This window comes from Macrotis lagotis, chromosome X, assembly GCF_037893015.1.
Source record: "Macrotis lagotis isolate mMagLag1 chromosome X, bilby.v1.9.chrom.fasta, whole genome shotgun sequence".
NCBI lineage: Eukaryota > Metazoa > Chordata > Mammalia > Peramelemorphia > Peramelidae > Macrotis > Macrotis lagotis.
This window is the reverse complement of record NC_133666.1, coordinates 25,615,083-25,628,753: the sequence shown is the minus strand read 5'-3', so window position 1 is coordinate 25,628,753 and position 13,671 is coordinate 25,615,083. Positions and strand designations below refer to the sequence as shown.

The 13,671-nt window shown below is 45.8% G+C and overlaps 1 protein-coding gene across 1 annotated transcript; it reads right to left on the bottom strand.

Moving 5' to 3' along the window:
- Positions 1–418: 418 nt before the first annotated feature.
- Positions 419–12,847, bottom strand: RAB33A (RAB33A, member RAS oncogene family). Its single transcript, XM_074204307.1, has 2 exons — positions 12,563–12,847; positions 419–941 (listed from the first exon to the last, which is right to left on the bottom strand). The coding sequence occupies exons 1-2, from the start codon at positions 12,845–12,847 to the stop codon at positions 486–488; spliced, it is 741 nt and encodes a 246-aa protein (XP_074060408.1). The 3' UTR covers positions 419–485.
- Positions 12,848–13,671: the final 824 nt, after the last annotated feature.

Sequence of the window (13,671 nt, the reverse complement as noted above, 5' to 3'; positions counted from 1 at the left end):
CTCTCATCCCATCACTGCCATAGTCCAATCCTAGTGCAAACAATTCTGAGTTGTCCTTGCTTTTTTTCTTTTTTTTAAATTATTTAAAGTAACAGGGCTAAGTGACTTGCCCAAGGTCACACAGGTAGTTATTAAGTGTCTGAGGTTGGATTTGAACTCAGGTACTCCTGACTCCAAGGCCAGTGCTTTATCCACTGTGCCACCTAGCTGCCCCCTTCCCCCTTGCTCTTATCACTCTCTATCTCACATAGTCCTCGTGAAAAAAATGCTTCGTCAAAATCAAAGCATTATGCTGTAAATTTCTCTCTAAATCTAGAATACTGAGATGCCCACCAAAAGGAAAATAAAAGAGGAATCCAAGTGATAATCTATACAAATCATATTTTAATATCAACTTGTACAGAAACAAGCTGTGTTATCAGTTTGGTGGAGTCACAGGAAAAGGGGAGAAACTGTAACAATAGCTCATTTGAAACCATTCGGTTTCAACAGGGACAGGAACTTTTGCTGTTTGGGTCCTGTGTGAACTCCAGTTTCTGCACCTTCCCTGGCTGCTTCTCCAGATCCCGGTACAGCAGTGATTTCTGAGCCTTCAAACGGCAGGCCAAGGACATGAAAATCGACTCTACATTTTGGCTCTCTTTGGGGTCCTTGGCTGATGTTTCAAACAAGAGCATGTTGTGAGCATCGGCAAATTTCAAAGCCAGGCTGGAGGGTACCTGGATCTGTCCCCTCAAGTCACACTTGTTGCCCACAAGCACCCTGGGGACAAGTGGAGAGACAGCATGCCCATTGCATTCTTGGATCCACATCTTTAGGTTGATAAAGGAAGTCATTTTGGTGACATCATAGACAAAGATCACAGCGTGTACATTTCGGTAGTAGTGTTCCACCATGCTCTTTCGGAACCGTTCTTGGCCTGCAGTATCCCAGACCTGCACCTGCAAGATAGGAGAACCGGGATCTCGACTCAGAAGGGGGAAGACACATAGATAGAAGAGGGAATTTGACCAGTGGACATTGCAAACAGAGAAAAAGATGGTTACTGTCACCTTGCAGAAAGTGGCCCATTTTCAAATCAACAGACATGGCTTGCCAAAATGTGGATAAATGCTTAATTTGGAGCTTGATGAAATTCACTTAAAAATAGTTCTACTGAATTAAATGAAATCAATAAAATAATTCCCCACTTTTTAAAGGCTCCATGAAAGCGTTTTATGTTCTTTTAACAGCTAAGTAAAGCCTAATTCCTCTAGATGTTTCTATTGGTTTCTCTCCCCTAGTTTAATAAATCTAAATGCACATTGCTCATATGATAAGAGGATTTCCTCCATGTCTTGCCATTTCTTCCTTTCAAACGGTTCATCTCTGCCCCTCCAATTCTCGCCCCAGAAAGGTTGGTTAGGTGACTTTCCCACTGTCACAGCGCTAGTAAGTGGCAGGTGCCAGGATTCAAACCTAGTGCCTCTTGACTCCAAATCTAGGCTTCTTCTACTTTCTTATCCTGCCTCTACTTACTTCGTAGATTCCAACATTAATAATAAGATTTTCATCAGTGACTGAGAGCTTTTTCTGAATCTTTTCTTGAAAGACACAGCTCAAATCCCATCTACTCCAGGAAACTTGTGTTGGTCTCCCTTCCTGCCTCCCCCTCCCCAGTTGCCATTGCCTTCCTCTCTCAGAGTGTCATCCATCTAATATATATATATATATATATATATATATATATATATATATATACACACACACACACACACACACACATATATTAACATATACCTTGTCTACCTGTTTCTATATTGTCTCCTCCATTGGAATGGAAGTTCCTTGGGGTAGGGATTATTTTTGCATTCCTTTGTATCTCCAGTATTTGACAAAGTACCTAGCACTCAGTAATTACTTAATAAATACTCTTTGAAGAAACAAGCTGGGTCCCAAAGAAGAGATATGAGAAGAAACAGGTGTTGTAGAGGATAATGCTTAGAATGTCAGGCTTTTTTAAAAGGATGGGTTTTGCTGAATTCTTTACCTTTTCATTTTGGTTTTTTCTTTTTTTGGCAAGGCAATGGGGTTAAGTGACTTGGCCAAGATCACCCAGCTAAGTAAGTATTAAGTATCTGAGTCTGGATTTGAACTCAGGTCCTCCTGAGTCTAGGTATGATGCTCTAACCACTGCAACATCTAGCTGCTCCTTTTATCTTTTTTTTCTTTTGAAAAAAATTATGTGATAAAGTTCTATAGATAGGGAGGGGGTAATTTTAAGTATTGTAAGAAAAAGACATCAATAATATTCATTTTTTAAAATGATTATTAATTTACTGTTGGTTAACTAGAAAATGAGATTACCCTGGAACTTCCTCCCTCTCAATTCCCTGAGAATATCAGTTCATCCAGGTTTCCCTCTATTTTTATTTTAGAATCACCTTAAGGTCAATAAGGAAATAAAAAGATGTAGGAAGTGGCTGAAAGTATGTAGGTACATGTGAACTCCAGGAGGGCAGAAATCAAGTCCCTTCCCCCTGTCTCAGCCTCAGTTTCTTCTGTTAAATGAGAATTGGACTCACTGATCTCTAAGGTACTTTTTTGGCTTTGACATTTTTTGCTTCCTAAAAGCTTATTATTAGGGCAAATACATACAGAAAAATTGTTGTTTGTTGTTTGTCCTTCATTCTAGAAGAGGGTCATGACATCAGAAAGGTGATACCATGACTTGCAAATAACAGTTGGATGGATGGATGTGGGGGGAGTGGGGGGCAGACCTTAAAATACCAGTCAGAAGTATTTTTCCTCTTCTTTATTCCTTATCTTAAGCTTGTTTTTTTCTTTTGCCTTTTTCTCCTAAAACCTAAGAGTTATGGGACAGCTTCATTGAGGGCACTGGTTAATCTAGATTTGACTCTATGAAGACATCTTGTAATTTTGTTCCTTGTCCATGGTCTCTGAAAATGAGGTACCTTTCTCCTGGGGACCAAAGGGAGAATTCCCAGTTTTCAGAAATCTGTATGTAAAAGGGAACAAGTTAAAGAACACATTTGTCTGAAAGCGCTCTTGCTTCTGAATATATTGGACAAGTACAAGCCAGAAAAGGGTATAGGCTCAAAGGAGGGGAAAACAAGAGAGCAACCATTCCAAAAACTAACAAACAGTCCAGTGACTCTACTCAGGATAGAGAAACTAACCCATTGAGTGGGCTTCCCAAGTGTACCCACACTACGTAAATGTTTAAGAAATGGTTTTTTTTGACATTTACACACATAAATGATATGTTGCTGGGAACATACAGATATGATCCCCTTAAAGCAAATCTGCTATATGAAAATCAGTATTTCGTAAACACCTAAATTTGGCAGTGATCATTTCCTTTCCAAAAGAATTATTTTAAATTCCCAGCTTCCCATGGAGTATAGTGGACAGAGTTTAAGATTCGAATCAGAAGACATGGCTTTGAATCCTGGCTTTGCTATTTACTAAGAACCTAAGGAAAGTCATCTTTCTTCTCTGGACCAGAGTCTCCCCATCTTTAAAAGAAAGGGTTTGGATGAGGGGCCTCTCCACTTCTGAGTCAGTCCTTAGATCCAAGGATGACCTCATTCCTGGTGCAGAAACACCTTTCCTCCTCCATCCTGGAAGGCTTCTGCTTGAATATTCCAGGACCCTTAGAGATCATCTAGCACCTAGCACCCAACAGATGCTTAATAAACATGTGGTTAATGGCCTGAGTTCAGTGCAAAGATCTCTGGGAGGTAGGTCATCCAGCCTCTGGAGTTGATTTGCTTATGACAGTAGAGGAAAAACTGTAGCCTCTTCTCACGCCCACCACCTCAGCAGTAGGAAAGGCCAAGGGAAGCCCAAGTTGGGTTGGTTAGCAGGTACAATTCTCAAGTAGAAATCTGTGGCCCTGTTCCTTTTTACACTCTAGGAGGCTCAATTCTAAAAAGCCTGAAGATATAAAGCAGATGCATTAACACCAAGGCTCTAAAAATACCTGGCAAGGGTGGAAAAGGAGGTGGTGTGGAAAGGGAGTGGGAGAAGTATTTGATTTCCTTATTATGAGCCTCTAATTATGTCAGTACCGGAAAGGCACTCCCCCTTTCTGGAAGCCTGCTTTGCTACTTCCAAAATAGTTGGATCCCTCTTGGGGTAGTAGCAGAGATAGCTCTAGTTTGGGATTTACAAGATCTGAGTTCTAGTCTCAGTTCTTATACTGACTAGCCATGGCCAAATACCATGCAATGTCACTTCTGAGCTTCAGTTTCCTTCTCTCTAAAATGGATAATGTCCATTAGATTAGATCCCAAGTGACATCACCTCTCTGTGCCTCAGTTTCCTCATCTGTAAAAGAAGTATAACAATATTTCTACTACCTTCCTCACAGAACTGTGGCATGGAAACTGCTTTCTAGGTTCAAAGTGTAATAGATATTCAAGTCATTTTTATTGTTGTTTTTAAGTCTAGAATTCCAACTTAGACCCTGCCCTGACCCCCAGTAACTTGTAACATTCTCCCCATTACAGACAGACATATAGACAAAGGCACCTGAACAGGAGGAAAGCAGCCAAGCGTAGAAAAGATGACATTTCTCTCTATATTTGAAAGTGGGAGGAAATAAGCATTAATTGAGTACCTACTGTGTGCTACATATGCAGTGCTCTCATGTGATTGACAGATATATGAAAGAGTATCATCAGGTCTTGCCCCCCCTCTCAAGCATGCCCTTCACACAGCTGCTTCCAAAGTAACACACTTACACGCACATACACACACACACACCCCAGAGAGGAGGGAAGACCTAGGATTGGAGCCTGATAGTTTGAGAAGGGCAGCTCCAGGACCCCAGGCTCTTCCCTATAATCAGGATGGGGAAGCTTTCCCTGAGCCAACTGGAAGGCTGGCCCATTCCTTTTCCCTTCCCTGCTTGGCAAAGACCAAGAGGGCAGCCTTGCTTTCTAAGACTCTCCCTGGAGGAGCCTTCAGATAATGTCCTGGCATTCTGAGGGCTTGGATCAGTCCCTGGCCAGGCTAAGATGCCCCTTTGTTTCCAGTGCTTTTCAACAAACACTTATTAAGCATTAGCTGTGTACAGAACTCTGTACTGGACACTGAGAGCTATACAAATTTAGGTTAAGATCCAATATCTGTCCTTACAGTCTAGCAAGGGCCTAAGATGCGTACACACTAACTAGAGGTCTGATATTGCATAAGAGGGGAGAAGCAGTGCAAACTGTGCTAGATTTGAAGTCAAAAGTCCTGGGTTTGAATCCTAGATATGTCACTACCTGTTCAACCTGGGGCAAGGCACGGAACCTCTTTGGTCCTCAGTTTCCCCATACATAAATTGAGACACTTGGACTAGGTGACCTCTAAGATCTCTTCCAACCCTACGTCTAGGTTTTTTCGTATCTTCACAATCTGACATTTAAGAGATGCTTGTTGAATCAAAGTGCCCATCACTAGCCCCCAAATCTCCCTTCTTCTCCTGTTGCTGTTTCTGCTGGTAATAGTTTCTCTTCATTCTTCATTTTGTCCAGGCTGTAGGAAATGTAAAATGTATTAGATTCACTGGAATTAACAAGTCTTCTCTTTTAAAAATACAAATAATTTCTTGAGCATTACAGGACTATCAGTCATACTTACCTAAGTATAAATCAAGACCTTTTTTCTCCTAAAACTGCTTGAGGGTGGGGGTGAGTTCTAGAAGCCTCTTTAGGAGCCCTAGAAGACCCAGACCAAGAGTATATGCAATATTGACTTCTCCTTTAAAAAGAAACTAAAGGCTCTGAGAGAAGAGACTTATCTAGAGTCACCTAGTTGGTAAGGTCAAACCTAAACCTAAACCAACCCAAGTCCAGTTCACTTTTGACTAAGAGAGGAGCAGGACAGCCAAGCAGGCCTAGGAGGGAGGGTACTCCAGTGGGCCGCATGAGATCACTAGGAGGTTCAATAGGACCACAGAAAGAGAGAGGGAGAAAATGAGAGCTATAAAATGTTAACATCACCTAGTTCCAAATTTTGCCCAGGGCTGGTCATGAGCACAGGAAGGGCAACTTCTTCCTCTTCCTCCTCCTCTTTCTTTCTTTCCTAAATAAAATGAGTACTCCTTTTTAGCTACATTGCACACTAATTAGGCCACTGTGGTCTGGCTTGCTAATCGATCTAGTCTGAACTATGTTTCATTTTAAAAAAATTTTTTCCAAATTCCAAACAAGTTATTTGCAATAAAATTTTCTGGAACATAGACAAACTGGGGACTACTTGTACTTTGTAGAGAATGAAGCCTTTCTATGATTTAAGGATAAGTGAAGGGATAAAAGGGAGGAATGTGGAATCCATAAAGCAAGGTATGTCTACCAAGCTCTTCAAAAACCACCCAGACCTTCAAAGAAGTAGCATAATGGCCAAGGAATTCAATTTGCAGATCTGGCCAGCATTCCTCCAAGGATCCGACTGAGGAAATGGGCTCTCCAACTGTAAGGCTGCCCCCCTTCTTAAAACACTTAGGATGTTGTTTTTGAATAGTTTTGAGAGCAGCCCCTATCTCTCAATGGCAAACCTGATGGGTTGAATGCTACAAAACCCATGTGGATGGCTGACCCACAGTGACTTATTATTAGAAACAAAGGTATTTGGGGCACTTCAGATTTATTGGCTGGGTGATGTGAGCATGCCATTTGAGTATTCTGGGTGTTGCTTTCCTCATCTGTAAAGGGGGAGCTTTCTTCAGCTCTAAATCTCATAATTTTATTCAAAGAAGGGAAGTGATGGCCTCCCTTCAGTATTTGTATGGGTACTCACATCAAAGGTAGAATTCTGGGCTGCAAGAAGCAATCTCTTCATTTTACATGAGAAAACTAAGCCAAATTGGGGCTGATCCAGAAACCAGGTCCACTGCCCTAGCCTGCCTTCACACTCACTCACTTTTCAACTCTGGCCACCCAGAGAGTTGAAATTCCTTAACATCCCCTCCTGGACTATTCTAAGGACCTCAGGCAATTGTGGGGGAACAGATGCTCTCTCAGCTCAGCTCCCAGTTTCCAGAAGCATTCTCTCCTATGCATGAACAACAGGACCATTTTCCCCACAAGTCCCCAATATTTGGGAGACCAGGACCCAACCAGATGAGCAGAGCTGTAGGGACTAGGGAAAGAGGAGCCCGCCAGGAGGTACTAAAAAAGACATCAACTTGATGATGTGAGGAAAAACAATAGGGTTCCTGGTGGTCTAGTAACTATCCACCCCCCTGGTCTTTTTAGGATTCTTCCTCCTCCTTCCAGACTCCCCAGGGATTCACAGGTTAGGTTTTCTAGAGGTTCCAAAGACATTCAAGATGACCAGACCAAAGCTTTTTCACTTTCATGGAGTCCTCTAACTCCCTGGGCAGAGGCTGATGAAACCCCCCTGGCCCTCTTCTCACAATCATCCTTTTAAACGCATAAAATAAAATACAGAAGATTACAAAGAAAACCAATTACATTGAAATACAGTAGGGCCCTCTACTTCAGGCCCTCAAATTTTATAAAAGAGGAAACTGAGGTCCAGAGAGGGATGGGATTGGCTCAATATCACACAGTTAGTAAGGGCCAACATAGGAGTCATTTTACCCATGTTTCATCTGGCTGAAAATCCTGGGGTGGTAGAAGGGGCAGAGGCAGACAAGGCAGCTACCTCCAGCCTAGATACCTAGACTTAAAGACAAAGGGTATTTCTTCATATAGTTTTCTGGAAATGCACTTATTTGTAAGCTTGGAAAATCCTGCTGTCTGTGAGCCACTGAGATTTCTTTTCAGTAAATCACATGTATTTCTCAAAGCCTCCAGGGAACAGTAACACTCAGGGAGCATCATTTTCAAAGGAGGAAAGGATAACGTATGCATCATTTTCAAACCTTGCCAAGGGTACACAGGTGCTGGGTCCAGACTCTGGAAAGAGGGAGGGGTCTTCTTGGTTCTGCAGGCCTCCCACCCATGACCTGGCTGTCAAGTCAGGGTTAGGGCTCCACCCACTCCAAGAGAAAGACTAGTAGAATGCAGGGGGATCAGGAGGGGGGCAGAATTATGAGCACAATTCATACAACAACTGGGTAAAATCCAGCACTCAAAGACTTCGGAACTCTGATCAATGCTGTGCCCAATTCTGACTTTAGCAAACTAAGAGTAAAGTACATCTCTAGTCTCTAACCTCTGTCAGAGACGTGGTGGACCACAGGTACAGAATGAGGCATAGTCAAGCATAGTCAACTCTTAATTTGTTTGGCTTGCTCATCCTTGTCTGTTACATGGGAGGTGGTGTGTCAATGGGAGATGACATTTATGGTTTGATTTTTTTTAAAGAGCATAAATTAAACAAAAAAAAAAAAGAAAAGTAGCTTGTCTGGCCCTGGACAGTTTCCTCACTTATGTGCTTCGGGTTTCTCATCAATAAAAGGAGGACAATGGGCAATGGACTTCCATTCCATATCTCCCAGGGGTGTTGTTGATAAAAGTGCTTCGTAAACCTTAAAGCCCATAGACACTATCGATCATCAAGTCATTTTTCATCCCTCTACCCAGATCCCCTCAAAGGATTATATACACGTTTTTCTAGAAGATAGCATAGGAGAGGTCATCCAACATGTTCTGGGTCAGAGTGGGAACTGGGCCCGGATCCCTTACCTAGCTTGCCAATGATATCCTAGATTTCTTTCTAACTCTTCCATAATATCCTGAATTTGTGTCCAACTAGGTCATGAGCTCTCCTGAGGTCCAGAATGCCCCTCTCCAGCCCTCCTGTGCCATCTCCATCTCAACCCCTCTTCTGTGACTCCCCTGGACATTTATTCTCTGATTCCATGGCTCTCTGACCTACTGTTCATCTCTCCCACAATACCCCAGATCTTGGTCCCCTGCATTCCTAGGACTCTCTAATACAGAGGAGTCAGCTAGATTAAACAGGGTCTTCTCCTCTGGTTTCCCTTCTGGCGCTAGGTCAGCATGACCTGAGAAGCAGACAGTAGTGTCTTTCTTACAAAAGGGGGAGCCTTTGGCAGTCAACACATAGCTTGATAATTTGGGTCCCCACTTTGAAGGAAGGAGAAAGGAGAACAGGTTTGTGGGGAGGGATGGCAAAGGGAATCTCTTCTCCAAACCTCAGAGTACTCTAGGTGGTCTGTTTTCTGCCACCTTCATTCAAGTATGCTGGCCTTTCAGAGGTCCACCTGTGGGTCCCCAAGAGGCCCCTTTCTTCCAGCTCCTTTGAGGTCTATGGCAGAGATGTGCTGGGAGTATGGGACTCTTTTTCTCCTTATATATCGATGTACAGGTGTGTCATGCTCACCATCACAGGCCAAATTCTTGTAATTCTTTAGAACATATAAACTGTGATGAACCACCTTTCTGCATTTGATGTAAGGCTGGAGCTAGCTTTAGGCCTAGTCCTAGACCTTCTGATGAAAAGGTTGGAAAAAATGGCACAAAACCCAGAAAAGTAAATCCTTAGGGCCCTAGGACTGGTCTGCTTCCCAGTCTGATGGGGGCCTCTCTCTTCTCCCAGTCATCTCTCTCTGCTCTCATGCCAATCTCCTATCTGACAGTGCCCCCTACTGGCCAGCTGTTGCTGTTCAAAGGTAATGAAACCTGAAAGGAGATCTGGGCCAGGGTCTTACAATCAATGATCAGCAGCCCTGGTATGAAAGTCTTCTCAATTCTAATCACTGTTTGGAGCTTCTTGGAAAACAGGACATGGGCTAGACTTGGAGTCCATTCAAATTCCTACTCTGACACTTATTAGTTCTGGCCCTAGAGTGATGTGACCACAGGTAAACTGTGTCTTGACCTTGAGCCTCAGTTTATTCTTCTGAAAATAATCTTTGTACTTTTTCCCAGGGCTATGTATGTATGTATGTATGTATAGCATGCACAAAAAAGCACAAGCACACACATGTGTATGTGTGTGTGTTTGTTGATTTTTTTTAAATCACCACTATCACTTCCCAATGATTCACTGCCCTCCCTGCAGTATACCAGCACTACTTTCACCCTCTTCCCTTGTAAGAAAGAAATAACCATTAAACAAAGCAGATTACCATACTGGCGTTGACTGGCAATGAATGCCTCACTGAGCAGCTTCAGACCCCCCCCCCCACCCCTTTGCTATGGAGAGCCTCTGAGGTCATAGTTTGTCACTGTATTGATCAGAGTTTCTCACAGGACTATTGTCCAGGAACCAGTTTTGTAAATGTCAGAACCCTGGAGAAAAAGAAGCTGTTTGTGCTTTGAGTCACTCTGGGAGATCTGAAATCCTTTCTGTGTTCATGTGCCAGATTCTCCAAAATCACCAGACTGACTACGGGAAGGAAGAATGTTATTCCCTGTCCTGAGTGAAGGGCTTAGAGAATTATCACCATAGTTTCAGGTATAGGAATTGGAACTAGAAGAACAATTTCCATTTATCTAGTATTTTCAGGGGTTAAAGTATTTCCCTCACAAGCTGCAAAAGGAGGACAAAGACAATAATCACCATCGTTGTGAAAAAGAGGATACTTGAGTCTCAAAGAAGGAAATGACTTGCTCAGGGTCACAAGTAAGCAGCAAAGCAAAATGAAATGAAGTCAAATACAGAAAGGTCCCATATATACATCTGGAGTGGGAAAAGTAGCACTTTTTGTAGCAGCAAAGAATTGGAAGGAAAATAGGTGGCCATTAGTTAGGGATTGGTGTGACGAAAAGGAATGTAATTGCTGTATGGAAAAATAATGAATATGAGGAATGAGAGTGATATGAACTGGTGCAGGTTAACATACTCAGAAGTAGGAGGACAATAAGCACAAGGAACAACAAATGTAACAAAAGTCCCTGCTAAAATAAAAGCTTTGTCATTAGAATGATCTGAGAAGTGGGGGCCTACAGGAGCTGAATGTTATATCTGTTTCAGATGTGGTGTGTCAAAGATTTGTACTTAACTGTTTTTCTTTGTTATGAGTGAAGCCTCAGCTGGGTAGTGGGTGGGGTGGTATGGCCAGAAATGACTATAATGTCAAAATGTAAGTCATCAATAAAACATTGATTTTTTAAAAGGGAGAAATGGTTGCCTTGAGAGGATGAGCCCCCCATTAGTGAAGATTTTCAAAAAAGGGTAATTAAAAAAAACAGAAGAAATGTTGTAGAGATCCCTGGTTCGTGGATAGAATGAGGTGAATTCTGTGGATTCTTTGAACTGTTTGATTTTCATTTCATTATTCTGGGTTTGCTCTGATTTTCTCCTGACCCTATTCTCGTCTTGTTTTCACTTCACTCACAAGCAGACACAGTCAGGGCTCCCTAATGCCCCCAAAACATGCCCACTCAGTGCTCAATCTCTACCAAGCCAGAAAACCTGGAATATCCCTAACCTGGATCTGAGCTCAGGGTGTAAGGTATCAGGTAGCTACTGAAAATTCTTTTGAGGGCTTTCCTTCTGCTTCCAGATATTTCAGTGGAGTCTATGTAATACTGTAATCCAAAGGAATGACTAATAATGCAACACTAAGAAGCAAGTTACATGTTAGAAAAAGTTTAGGGCCCTCAGGGTTGAGGAACGTCTCCAATGCCAGCACATAAGGATGCCTATCTGCTTTGTCTAAGCACAGTTCAATAGTGGCCAAGAGTCCTTGTGGCTCTTTCAGAATCTCTCAGCCTAGTTAACTTTAATTCAATTACAGCCTAAGATCAACCAGCCTCTTTTGCTGCTGTCTCCCATCCTTTCCCACCTGCCCCCCACTCTGAGCACTGCTTAGCCAAATTTGCTTGTGGCTTCATGGCAGCCAAGAAAAGCTGCTCATTTACAAGGCGCTTTAGGATCCATTCCCCAGACTGCAAAATACCCTGCCGTAGATATGGGTACAGATTTGTACCTTGAAAGGGCCGTGCTGTCTGGATTTGTGACCCTCCTCTCTCCCTCTCAAGAACAATGTATTTTACACCGTTCTCTCTCTCATAATGGGGTCTCCTTTGGAGGAAAGGTCAGAGAATCAGCTGTCTATATTGTTAGGGACCCTGGTTCTGGAGGGGGGGGACCGGCCTCCTTCTCTACAGGGACAGCAGGACCTCTTTTTTGCTGGGCTGGAGACTCTTGGGAGTCCAGAGGCATTGGGGGAGTACAAAGAGTTTTTCTCCTCGGGAAACACCCTTCGCTGGTGCTGGACAGCGACTGCACTGGAAGACCAGGAAGTGGAGCCGCTGCCAGTGGGAGCAAGGGGAGGACTTGGCTGGCCATCCGGCCTGGGACACCTAGGCTTGTGTCATGTGGGGCCGAGTCCTTCCCCTCGCAGGGCCTCAGTTTCCCCCCCCCCCCCCGTGGCGGACGGACTACGCTGGTCTCTAAGGCGTGGGCAATGGTGGATCTTAGGCAGGGGCAGCAGCCGGCCCTCGGCCAGCCCCCCCCCCCTCATCTCCACGACCCCACGGCCCCCGGCCCCGGGGCCGGTGCCATCCGCTTGCGGTCGGGGCTCAGGGGTGGAGTCAAGCATTCCCAGCAAGCCTGGGACCCCGGGCCGGGGTGGGGGTGGGGGGTCCCGCAGCGCCGGGCCCCGGGCCCTCCCCGCCCCCATCACCTTGATCCTCTCGCCTTCGATGTCCACCGTCTTCTCCTTGAAGTCCACGCCGATGGTGGCCTCCGTCTTGTCGGGGAAGGTGCCGCCGCAGAAGCGGAAGGTCAGGCACGTCTTGCCCACGTTCGAGTCGCCGATCACGATGATCTTAAAGATGCGGACCTGCACGTAGTGCTCCATGGCCGCCGCCTCGAGCTCCAGGGAGGCCAGGCTGGCGCCGGCCGCGGCGGCCGGGGAGGTGGCGGCGGGGGCGGGGGCGGGGGCGGGGGCGGCGGCGCGATGCGGCATGGCCCCGCGCGCCGGGCCCGGGGGCCGCCGCCACACAAAGGAGAGGGCGCCCGAGGCTGCGGGAGTCGGCCCGGGCGGGGGCGGGGCGGGGCGAGCGGGCCGGGCGCGCGCCGCTGGGGGGGAGCGCGCGCGCCGCACAAAAGGCGGCCGGCGGGAGGGAGGCGAGGGGGAGGGGGAGGCACCGCTCGGCGCCTCCCCAGCTGTCAGCTTGCTCGTGCCAGGCTCCGGCCTGCCCTCCTCCCGCTCCCCGCCCCGGTCCGGAGAGAGCGCCCCTCGGCCCGGGGTCCCCGGGAAAAGGCTTCCCATTGGATGTTGCGGTCGGTGGCCGCGCGAGATGGAGCGGGGGCGGGGCGTAAGGGAAGGCGCCCCGGACCTGCCCGCCCCAAGCCGGCTCCGAGGCTAGGGTGCCGGAAAGACCGAGACTAACTTACTTCCCCTGGCCTCAGTTTCCTCCACGACGAGGACCCAGATGCCAGATGATTCGATTTCATCCGCTCTAAGTCGCATCCCACAGAAGCCTGAGGCTCGGTGACTTGGCCAAGGTCTCCCATGGAGGCTTAGAGCAGGGCTTTGCAAGGCGGGTGAGCTCACTCCAAAGGCAGCAGTCTTTCCACTGCCGGTGATCGCCACGGGAGGGTGAGCTCATCCGGCTGCCCACCGGCATGGGAGAGCAAGACGACATATAGAGTGGGTGAAAACCCTGCCCGGGCACCTCCCTGAGGGCATCGGAGATCGCCACTCTCTCGCCCCCACCGTACCAAGCTCCTCTCCTTTCTTGCACATATTTAACCACTCAGACCTTAAGCGGTACTTAGGGGAAGACC